At 32.9% G+C, this 13,428-nt stretch overlaps 1 protein-coding gene across 1 annotated transcript in view; it reads right to left on the bottom strand.

Annotated features, from left to right (window-relative positions):
• LOC115218684 overlaps positions 1-13,428 on the bottom strand; it is a 113,886-nt gene that overhangs the window by 76,627 nt on the left and 23,831 nt on the right. Inside the window, exon 2 of the mRNA XM_029788615.2 lies at positions 9,905-9,983. Coding sequence (XP_029644475.1) covers positions 9,905-9,983 — 79 coding nt within the window. The remainder of the gene's footprint in view (positions 1-9,904; positions 9,984-13,428) is intronic.

The raw sequence follows: 13,428 nt of genomic DNA, 5'->3' as shown, positions 1-13,428 counted from the left end.
TTCATTTTGAGGGATTATTATACTATACTTAAATGTATTCACTTATACTGGCAATATTCCAAATATTGCATAGATAATTCATACATATACAAGTATTAGCAATGGATATTCGTCATATAATTAATTTTATAACACCAAGTAAGTTACGGGTTATGGATCCAACCCACTAAGGGATAATATTTATCCACTATACTGTTGGTATAATACCCAAATTCTTAATACACAAGTGTTTTAATTGCAATGCAATTAACTTATATATATATATAACTTCACGGCAGGAGGGGCAGATGAGGGCAGCTGCATCGAACTCTCTCATGCACCAAATAGCAGTTGCTAGAAAGCCTCCATGAAGTGAAACCAAGTAGCAACACCAAATGGCGGTGCCCCAGCATGGCCACAGCTCATAAGCTGAAACTAGAATCAATCAATCAATCAATCAATCATATATATATATATATATATATATATATATATATATATAATAATAATAATAATAATAATGATAATAATAATAATAATAATAATAATAATAATATTATTATTATTAGGGAGTATATACAAACTTACAGAGAAAAATTAGATTTAGGATTAAATCAAATTTCACAGTATAAATATAAATTAAATTAGAGATAAAACCACTATTAGGTAACTCAAACAGTGATAGACATAAACCAAAACATAAAAAACAAAATAGATATAATTAATATAATATACAAAATATATATAAAGTATAAAATTTAAAATTTAAATTATTAAAATTTGAAATTTTTAAATTTATATCTATAAATTTTTATATTTTTTAATTTTAAATTTTAAATTTATAAATTTTTAAACTTTTTTATAATTATTAGATATGAACTTAAATTTAAAAATAGGAATAGTGATTATTTTGTTAAATATTTTGGTAATTAGATATTGACTATAACTGAGTTAACGATATTTGTGAGTTTATTATGTTTTTTAAAGCCATGTTATATCTTAATAGATAAATACATTTTTTAATCTTTTTTTACCTTAAAAATTAATATTTAACATAATAAATGGGTTGTATGACATATGTTTTAAGTTTCTAATTTGATAATAGAGTTTTTTATAAGAAAAATTATTATTTTATTTATTTCTTAAAAAAATATTGCTTAACTCTACTTAACTACTATCATTATTTATTTAACTACAATCATTAACCTGAAGATTGACTATAATTTTAATTCGAATTTTTAATTGAATTTAAACTTAATTGTAATTCGAATTGATTTATAGCCATGAAACGTACGTAGTGTTTTTACTTATTATATTATATTAAACTTTTTAATACTTTTTGGTTAGTTTTTAAAAAAATTAAAGTTTAAAAATTAATAAATTTAAAATTTAAAATATAAAAATATAAAAATTTATAGATATAAATTATAGATATAAATTTCAAATTTTAACAATTTAAATTTTAAATTTTATACTTTATATATATATTTTGGATATTATATTAATTATATTTTGTTTTTTATATTTTGGTTTATGTCTATCACTGTTTGAGTTGCCTAATAGTTGTTTTATTTCTAATTTAATTTATATATATATATATATATTATTTTATTTTATTTTATTTTTATTTTATCTAGTTTCAGCTCACGAGCTGTGGCCATGCAGGGGCACGCACCGTCATTTGGTGTTGCTACATAATTTTACTTCACGAATGCTTTTTATCAATTGCCATTTGGTGCATGAGAGTTCGATGCAGCTGCTCTCATCTGCACCTCTTGCCGTGAAGTTGGTTCATCTGGGACACTTGACAGGAAGAGAACCAGTTTTATTTTATTTAAAGACATATGCGTCCACCCCATGCAGGTCTCTCAGGTTCTTCGGGAGGATATCGAAGAGCTGTGGGCCTCTGAAGCCCAGGCTATCACAGTATCTTGTCCTACATCTTGATGGCAAATTTGGAGTCCTTGCAGTGGCGCCCAGTTCTAGCATTTGTGTAACTCTCGATACCAAAGTTTGGGACAAGTCCTTCTAGGATCTTCCAGATGTATATTATGGCATATCTTTCTCGCCTACGCTCTAAGGAATATAGTCTTAATCTCTTGAGTCTTTCCTAGTAGCATATATGCTGCACAGAGGCTATCTTCTTCGTGTAGCTTCGTTGGATCGCCTCAATTTCTGTGATTAACTTGACACTGGATGGTGACCATAGCTGAGAGCAATAGTCAAAGTGGCTTAGGACAAGTGTCCTCCAGAGGACCATCATGGTTTCCTGGTCTCTTGTTCTAAAGGTTCTAAGAATCCATCCGGTCAGCCGCCTACATTTCATTGCCAATTTAGCAACATGCATATGAAAGGTTGCATCATCACTCATGTAAATACCCAGGTCTCGCACTGATTGTGCCTCTGGGATTGCAATCCCTCCGGGTCCCGTGTATTTATTGGGTATTGCATTTAATTTTGCATGCTAATAGCATAAAGCTTGAAACTTTTCAGCATTGAACTGCATGCTATTCTTTTCAGCACACTTGTATATTTTGTCCAGCTCACATTGCAGGTGCATAGTGTCTTCAGGGTTCTGTATTATCTGTGAAACTTTTGTATCATCTGCATAACTTGTGATCGTGGCTCTCTGGGTGGCTGAGGGCATGTCTGAGAGGGCCATTATGAACAGTAGTGGTCCCAGAACAGTGCCTTGCGGAACACCGCTCACTATTTGCCTGTTATTGGAGGTGGCCCCATTGGCTACTACCACCTGACTTCTATCCTTCAGAAAGTCATGAAGCCATTCTCCCAATTCTCCAACTATGCCAAGATCACGCAGTCTGTGACATATCATTCCATGGTCGACTTTATCAAAGGCCTTTGCAAAGTCGAGATGTATGACTTCCACATTTGAGTGGTTGAGCAGTCGTTTCAGCACCCAGTCATAGTGTTGTAGGAGCTGAGTTAAGCAGCTCCTTCCTGGTCGGGAAACATGTTGGGTGTCAGGCAGCAAGTCATTTTCCTCAAGGAAGGTGATTAGTTTTCTTCTGACTATTCGTTCCATGACCTTGGGGATGTGTGAGGGAGGTCAGAGAGATAGGTCTGTAGTTCTTGGCCTCCGCTCTGCTACCTCCTTTATGAATAGGGCATATTTTACCTTCCTTCAGTTTTCTTGGAAGTGTGCCAGTTGCAAGGAAGCTCTGAAAGAGGAACTGTAGTGATCTTGCTAGAACTCGCTTACATACTTTTAGAAGGATTGCTGGGAATCCATCGGGGCCAGTAGCTGAGTTTGTTTTCATTTCATCTATGGCCTTTATTACATCGTCTTCCTTTATATTGATGTAATCAATCATCGCTGCCTCTGATTTTATATCTGCAGTGATAAAGAAGTCAGTTGGATTGCTGACTTGAAAATGCCCTAGGGTTGGAGTGAAAATACTCTTGAATTGCTCATTTAGTATTTCACTTATCCTCATTGGATTTCCTGTGAGTGTGCCATCCTTTTCAAGGAGTGGCCCTATCCTACAGTGCACCGTAGCTGTTTCTTTGGCATACCTGTAAAAAGCTCTGGGGTTAGATTTTATGTTGTCTATAGCCCAGGCTTCTTTGTCTGCCCTTTCTTTTTCATGGGTGAGTTGCAGACATTTTTCAATTTCCAACAGTTTTATTTTCAGGCGGTACTTTTCACTGCTTTCAATTTGTTTGTTTAGGCGATTTGAAACATTTGTACGCCGTCTCATTAGAATTTTCCTCTCTCTGGGGATTTTGTTTTTGTGTACAGTGGCCTTTCTCTCTGGGACACATTTGTAGCATATGGCTTGCATTACAGACATGAATTGTTGAAGTTTCATGTCGATGTCTGGTGAGGAAAGACATTCAGGCCAGTTTTGTTTGAGGATCTCTTTCTCAATTTGTTTCCACTTTGCTTTATGGAAGTTCAAGCTGGAAAGATTCTGAGAGCTTCTTGTAGGCTGCATGACCATGCTTTCCTTGCAGCCTACAAGAAACTCTTGTATATATATATATATATATATATATATATATATATATATATATATATATATATATATATATATATATATATATATATATACATACATACATACATACATACATACATACATACATACATACATACATACATACAAACATACATACATACATACATACATACATGCATGCATGCATACATACATACATACATACATACATACATACATACATACATACAAATATATACATACATGTATATATATATATATATATATATATATATATATATATATATATATATATATATATAGTTGAAGGTTTGGAGATGATGTACAGGTATTTTATATTAGAAGAAATGAGGTACTCAGAAAGTCGGATGGTTTATATTTACAGATATTTATTTGTATATTACATTTTTTATACATCATATAACTTAGATCATGTATTAGCGCTTTCTCGCATTCTAGTGGGGTTTTTAAATCAAACTAAGTTTATATATATATATATATATATATATATATATATATATATATATATATATATTATGTGAAATAGAAAGATGAATAATCTTGTAGTAGATTAATCAAAAGTTTAACCGATACCTTAGTAGCAAAAATCACAGCAGTAAACAGCACGGTTGGAGGTACAACCATCTGGCGTTGCAGCCGTGCGTTGGTGCGGATAATTGAAATTAAAACATTATTGGTGAATTGAAGAAATGGAGCTGAACGCAGATTGAACAGAAATCGTTTTATTTCATTCTACACGTGTTTCGAAAGGCACAAATTACCAAAATCCGATTGAATAATGGGACCATATTGTGTCTTTCTCTTCAGGAAGAAAAAAGGAAATCCGCTGGAAAAACAAAAACAGAACAGAGGCGGAGCAAAAAACAAATCGAACTGTGCTCCTAAGAGCCCATGGCGAAACTGTTTATCATTGTATGTTGAGAACCGGTGGCTGAAGAATTCAACGGGTCAGGCATCGGTCAATCATGTGGGTGAGGGTGTATAGATGTTCTTTGTGACCGAGAATAAAGTTCTGACTATTTAAGGAATATTGGATGTTTTATGAGGGGCGAGAAAAAATCTACTTAGAGACGTGTGTGTGCGTATACTGTTCTATATATGTGTGTGTTGGCGTAGGGGTAGAAAACATTTTTTGTGTACGTGTGTGCGTTTGATCGTTCGGCTGTCAGTGGCTACTGCCGTGATAACCGTTGGGTGGCAGAAAGAAAAAAATTTTTTAAAAATATATATATATTATGTTTTATGTGTGTGTGTGTTCATCTAAGCCTGCCTTGTCAAGGAAACCCCCCGCTGTGAAAAAACCAAGCCCCGTTTGTCTTACAGGAGTAATTCCCCTTGCAGTGGTTAATCGTAGATATCTTAAAGGCTATTTCAGAATTTGTTACCAAGGGCTATGGGTGCCGGTATTATTTATAAACGCTATTTAAAGGCCAGATAAGTGTAACGCCGCCAATGGGGGCATCGAAAAGCCGACTGTAAGAGCCCGTTCACCATCCGGCCTCTGGCAAACAAAATATGGAAGAGTTCGGAGACACAAAGGTTGCACTGTCTTCTGCCCCTATCAAATGGGAGGGCCACCGACAAAATTGACCATTCCAGCCTATAGCTTAAGTTCGCATCCTTCAGTCGCCATATTAGCTTACTGAGTCCCGTGGTCTGGCGCTTGTTCACGTCCCGAAAAGTTGCGTAATGGTTGGAGACACGCAAAGACAATCTTGAGGATGATGCCCCTACATAAGTGAAGGCATCTGAGTCCGTGTAAACCTTGCATTGGTAGACGGCGTTTTTGATCTTGGAGTTCGCCGACGTGAATCTTAATCTGCTAGGATTAGTTTCTGAAATTAGAACTGCGTTCCTGTCACTATATTCGTTCCGAGACCTGCAGCCGCTTACTACTCTATTTTCCATTACGTCACTATTAACTATAGGAATAACCCCTGATTCTCCACTATCTATCAGAGTGCTGTCATTGCTACTGCCCGTGGTACTGCTATTGCGGGAAATGATGCTGGGGATGCTAATGGGGCTCTCTACCCTACTCCCATTGTTACCGTCAACCACAACACCCCTATTTATAACTATACCCCTAGTGGGTACTCCCTGGCTGGAGCTGAGATTATGTGTCACTGTACTGGCTCTCATATCATTATTACTACTATAATTATTCCTACTGAGCATTAAACCGGGAGCGGAAGAGGCTGTGCCTCCGGAAAAAGGTGATAGGGTCTTAGTAAGTAGCCTATTATTATGGGAGGCGATTATCTGGGCGAGGTTTTTAGTGTTGGAGAAAGCTATCCTAACTTTATGTGAGTTAACCGTGGAGTAATATTTGGAATTTCTGGGGAAGTTGTTGGCGATGGCTTGTCTAAACATGAGGGGGAGGTTAGTTCTAATCTGCTTACCAAAGGGGATTACAAACCATATATGCTTATTCCTATCAGTGTGATGGGTCGGGACGCCAGCTCTCGCATTCGGGTGGGTGATTCTCGGATGAATAACGGGTCTTGGGTTAGTGTAAGACCTCCCGGACCGATAATTATCCTTGTTCGCTAAATTAAATGCGGGAGCGACTACCCCGGCATCCGCCGCGCTCCCGTCCTTACTTAAAATGTTAATGTTATTATATACGGCCCTATCCTGATGACCGAATGATGGCATCGGAAGGGCCGGATCAATATAAATTACCTTCTGCCTATATATATATATATTGATTCATGCCACCCAAGACACACTAAAACAAACATCCCCTTCAACCTTGCAAGAAGGATATGCACAATAGTGTCAGAACAAAATACCAGGAACTTTAGACTGCAAGAACTCAAAAACACCCTAATTGACAGACATTACCCAGCTCAACTCATAGAGGATGGGATCAGACGTGCAACAGAAATTGACATAGAAACTTTGAGAAAAGTTCAACACAACAACACACCTTCCCCGAAAATACTACCTTACATATCCACATACAACCCCAGAAACAAAGAAGCCTTCACCATCATCACCCAGAATTTACCAATACTTCATAAGGAGCCCAAATTAAAAGAAATTCTAAACATACACCAAATCATTAAAAGCAACAAACAACCTAAATCACTTAAAAAGATTCTCACAAAGGCAAAATTGTTTTCTGAAATTACGGATGCAAAAGTAAAAAAATGTGGTAGACCGAACTGTGCAACATGTCCTAACCTGCTAGAAGGATCAGAATTCCTCTTCAAAGAGGGACAGAAATTCAAGATCAAATCTAATTTTACTTGTGCCTCTGAAAACATAATTTACGTCATAAGATGCTCGGGCTGCTACCAAAACTACGTGGGGTCCACGGGACTATCACTCAGACGTAGATGCACACTGCATCGACAACAGATTGCATTCCCAGAATACAGAATGATACCCTTTAGTGAGCACATTGAGAAATGCGCAAAGCAACTACTACCACAATTTTTAATCTTTCCATTTTACCAATGTGCTTTCGGATCATCAACACAAATTAGACTAAACAAGGAAACATTCTTCATTGAAAAATATAAGCCCAAACTTAACCATTCCAACATTCTTATACAGAGAAACTCACCTCCCAAAAAAAGGCAAGAAATATTAAGCGATTATCTCCCTTACACCGGAGGAAATCACTTATTACATCCCCTTATCTGGAACTCTTCTTTACACTTCTCAACGTAAACATAACGATGTAAGAAATTTGAAAAGCTGAACACGAAACCGGTCATTTCTTCAAAAACTATGTCATTGTATCAAAAAAATGTATAACATTCTTCTGACATAATGACTCAAATATATATTTTTTAACCTTTTAAAACAAGCCTTCTGTAGTTTTTTCACTTTTTACTATTTTCTATATATATATATATATATATATATATATATATATATATATATATATATATATATATATATATATATATATATATATATATATATATATATATATACACATATATATGCATACGTAAATATAGAACGATAAAATAAGGACTCAACACCGCGTTGGTGGATATAATTTCCTTATTTGTTAATTAAAGCAATCATTGCTTTCATGTTAAGAAAAGTAGGAAAGTTTCCTTGTGTCTTAATCTTTCAAGCCGATCACATGGAGAAAAGGATTGGCCTCCATTTAGGAAAACAGTCTCATTTAGTTCACGGAAGTGTCCGTAAATTCGGGTGAATACAGGGACATTGAATCAATGAATCAAGGGACAGTGCTCTTGGGTGGCATCTTTTGGATGTTTATCTCCCTTTGTATTGCTTTGGGGGAAGATTTTTTGTGTGGTTAATTTGTTTGCATTATTTTGTGGTGTTCTCATTCTTGTGTGCTGAGGTTGTTCATCATTGCCACATATTTCTTCTTTGTGTGGAGTTTGTGTGCTATGTGTGTTCACGTTTAGGAAAGGGGCTACTTGGTGGGGTTACCCTCGCGGATAGGGGCTCTTCTTTGAAATATTTGTGTGTAAAATATTGCTTCCTTTTGCAGGGAGAGGAGGATACATCCCTAATATTTAGGATGTTATCTGTTGATTGTATACTGTTTAATTTTTCAGTAATATAGAGTTCCCATTTGGTACCCCGTCCTCTGTATTTTTTGGCTTCAGCAATAATTTTCCATTCTATCCGGGGCTGGTTATTCCATCTTCTTTCAATGTCCGTATCATATTTTACAGGGCTGTTTCAGGTTTTTTGTTTATGTTTCTGAATGACGCCAGATGTGTACACCTTTCCTTGAACGAGTTGACCGTCATTCTGCTTGGGGTACTGGTGTTTTTCCTTTCCTTACCCACTGTCTTCGGCGTTCGACATTTTTATAGAGAATCTATTTCACACCCCAGTCACTATTTGGTCCAAAAAAGGTTCATTCGTGAGACGTGACAGGAAAGAAGAGCACAAATTCACTCTCTGCGCGCGATTAGACTCGGAAAGTTTGTGAGGAACCGGTTGACTCAATTTGCTGACTTTTCCGATGGCACGCAGGTGTCGATGAATGGTTGAATGACGAAATCCAAGCTTTTCTGCTAGTTCCTCAACAGTTATGATGGTATTTTGTTTCACCAGGTCTTGCAGGATGTCCTCGTCGAGCTCTTCAGATCTTCCAGGACGAGGCTGTAGTTTCCGGCTCGAAGTTTCTGGAACTACCACTGACACTGGTTTACGCTTATTGTCCGATCCCCATATACTGCATTAATATTCCTCGCACTTTCCGTTGCATTGTTACCTTTACTGAACTCATAAAACAAAATATTCCGAATATGACCCTTTGTCACTTCCACTATAGCTTAGATAAAATAACTGTTAAAAGCGAACTGCACTCTTCAAAATTGCACTAAGAATAAGGATTAGTTTATTAAGAATAAGCAGGTAGTTTATCCCGTCCCCCACCCCGATTTTTAGTTCATGCAATTGAAAAACCGCATTATTTATGGGAAGGCCCAACACTGAACAAAATAAGCAAACTGCTCTTACTTAGTGGTTGCTAACAGTTATCTATTCGTCCTGAATTACAGGATTACACGTGCAATAGTAACTGTTTAAGGTCGCTGTCATAAAGGTGTCTGGGATAGTGTGCATTAAATCATCATTAAATTCTTACTTTGATTATTAGGTTGTCATCTGGTTGGAATGATTACGGCGCGTCAAAAAATATTAGACGTTGGCGTGAAATTTTTTAACAAACGAATTGAAGTACAAACCCAAGTTGTTGAAACTGGAATAAATCAAACATAAGACAGCAGATTGTGTGTATGTGTGTATGAGAGAGAGAGAGAGAGAGAGAGAGAGAGAGAGAGCAGTATAAGAGTGTGTGTATGTATGCGCGCGGTATTTGAGTGTGTGTGTCTATCCATTTGTGGGCGCACAAGTATAACCAATTTAAACGTAGCTGAACTTCGAGAGAAATAACAAAAAATACTTACACGCAAGAAAGATACTCGAATGATTTTAAGATTTGAGAACACTTGGACGAGTTACATTCTGCATAGCAACCAGCAACAACTGTCAAACCAAGAACAATGTTTATCATTATTATCCTTGATATTCAAATATAAAACGTTAAAAGTTTCTTATATATATATATGTGTGTGTGTGTGTGTGTGTGTGAGAGAGAAGGTTTGAAAATGCAATTTTAACGATGTTTATTCACTTTTTTTTAAAAAAAGATTGTCAAAAGTAAAATGCAAAGCTTTGTAAGAGCTTTGTTGTGTTAAGTACTGGTTGTCACAAAATATTACAATACATATATACATTCTTTAATAATAAGAAAATGTTAAAAACAGTTTATAAGGAAAAATCTTGAGAAATTATTAAACAAAGATTTCGATAAAAATATTAGGATTTCATTAAAAATCATGTTTGTTTGGAAGTATCTATATATATACACAGAAAAAGGAGTTTACAAAGAATTTTAGATGAACTGACCTGCTTTGTGTGTGATTAATATTTGTTAGGATGTTGTGTGTGTGCAAGTGTGTGTATGTGTTTGTTCGCGTGTGCGATGTGTGCGTCTGTGGGTGCGTGTGTATGCTTGTGCGTCCTTTTGTGTTGGTGGGGATATTATGTGTGTGTACGTGAATGTGTGTGTATCTGAGCAACCATATGTGTGTGTGAGGGTGCATATGTATGTGTGTGGGTATGTATGTATGTATGTGTATGTGTGTGTAAGTGTGTTGTATTTATCAGGAGTTCTGTGTGTCCATGTGCGCTGGGTTTATCACTTTATGTGTGTATATACATATATATATATATATATATATATATATATATATATATATACGTGTATATATATAAATATATATATATATATATATATATATATGTATGTATACATATATATACATGTATATATATACATATATATATATATATATATATATATATATATATATATATATATATATATATGTAAAAATTAGAAAAAAACAACTTTTATCAACTTAAAATGAACAATTAAATTACACCATCTAGAAAATTAGATATAAGAGAAATATTAAAATTAAAATAACAATAATATACTGAAGATTAAGTAAATTGCAAAAAAATAATAAAAGCATATATAATTGGTAGAATAATGACAGGTGTTTCGTGGCTATATTTAAGAAGTGATTATAGTAAAAAAATTAATAGTAGTAGTAAAATCACTTCGATATAAATATAGCCACTCATCAGGTTAAAAATAAACTAGAATAATTAAATAATTAATTAATAAATATACTTAAATATATATAAGATGCTAAATATACATTAAGTGAAAACTAAAAACAATACTTAAATTATTCAATACTTTAAAATTAATTAATATACACAATGCTAGTACAAGTCATTAATATTGTAATCAAAAGAAGAAATGGTTCAAATATAGACAAACTCATTAAATAAGCTAACTATATAATTAATATATATGTGTAGTATCTGTAGATTTAATATATCACTCTATAATATAGTTGACTAAATATCAATCAATATAATACTTAATTATCTTAAATTTAATATTACTTAATAAATATACCACCTATTAAATAATATATTGTGCAACAAAATTAAATCTCAAATTAAACGTAATACGTTAGATCCCTTTATAAAAAATCTAAATAAATAGATATAAGAATGAATATCTATCGTAACTTATAACTAACAATATATAATCCTGTAAGTTGGGATTAATATTCCCTCAAATAATAATTATTATTATTATATTTATAACTAACGTTTCTGAGAAATTACCCTCATTATTGTCGGTTATGGAACTTACAGGTAAAATAGAACCACTCTTTTGGAATTCATCTTTGAAGGATATTCCTATACCATCTAGAAAGAAATATATTTTATAACCTATTAATAATATTAAGGATTTTATTAATAGAATTAAATGGAAAGCCTACTATTTTAATAATAACAACATTAATGATGTAGATACTTATAAGTACATTAATTCTAAATTCAAATCTAGAAAAGAACCCCCATATAATAGAGAAATACAGATTTTAGAGGATAATATTTGGAAGGTGACAAATATTAAATTTCATAAATAACCTAATAAACATAACGAATATTTAAGAAATTTAGCTATTAAAATTAAAGAAATGCGAAATATGGAAGGTATCATAGTAGAATCAGATAAAACCAAGAACCTCTACAAAATAGGTATTAAATTTATTGATTTCCTATTAAAAAAAAGAAATATATAAAAAATATAAAATTGTTCCAGAAAATACACTCTATAATATAAATAAAGCCTCTAAATTAATAATGATGAAATATAATTTGGATAATAAAACTTAACCTTATGTACCTATGCACCGTTGAATAACTTTGAAAGACCATAAAGAAAATTTTTACGCTGACCCTAAGGTTAGATTGGTTTGTCCATGTAAATCTGATTGAGGTAAATTAAGTAAAATTATTCTGGATAAATACATTATTAGATTAAATGAATTTAATTACCTTAAACGTTATTATTATTATTGTTATTGACTGGATTTGTAGTGGACTGGTGGTTGTGATTGAAAATCTTCATAGTGTATTGTTCATTTGTTCTAATATTTTTGCACCTTTCTTTAATTTATGGGACTTAAATGTTTCTTACTTTCCATTAGCAGATAATTCTCGCCATTATATCATTTTTATATATATTGTTAGTTATAAGTTACGATAGATATTAATTCTTATGTCTATTTATTTAGATTTTTTTATAAAGGGATCTAACGTATTACGTTTAATTTAATTTGAGAATTAATTTTGTTAGACAATTTATTGTTTAATTATTAAGTGGTATATTTATTAAGTAATATTAAATTTAAGATAATTATGTATTATATTGATTGATATTTAGTCAACTATATCATAGAGTGATATATTAAATCTATAGATACTACACATATATTAATTATATAGTTAGCTTATTTAATGAGTTTGTCTATATTTGAACAATTTCTTCTTTTGATTACAATATTAATGACTTGTACTAGCATTGTGTATATTAATTAATTTTAAAGTATTGAATAATTTAAGTATTGTTTTTAGTTTTCACTTAATGTATATTTAGCATCTTATATATATATATATTAAAGTATATTTATTAATTGATTATTTTATTATTCTAGTTTTTTTAACCTGATGAGTGGTTATATTTATATCGAAGTGATTTTACTACTACTATTAATTTTTTTACTATAATCACTTCTTAAATATAGCCACGAAACACCTGTCGTTATTCTACCAATTATATACGCTTTTATTATTCTTTTGCAATTTACTTAATCATCGGTATATTATTGTTATTGTTCGTTTTTGGGTCTCTAGTTAGTAAAGGAAGATTTTGCTCAATAGTGTTGTATGCCTCATTGTTTCTGGGGTTGTGAGTTGATATATACAGTAGTGTTTTGAGATGAGGTGTGGTGTTATGTTTTGCTGTCTTTAGTGTTTTTATGTCTAATTTCTTGGC

This window comes from Octopus sinensis, linkage group LG13 (assembly GCF_006345805.1).
Source record: "Octopus sinensis linkage group LG13, ASM634580v1, whole genome shotgun sequence".
Lineage (NCBI taxonomy): Eukaryota > Metazoa > Mollusca > Cephalopoda > Octopoda > Octopodidae > Octopus > Octopus sinensis.
Note: the sequence above shows the minus strand (reverse complement) of the source record. Positions and strands in the feature narration are given on the sequence as shown.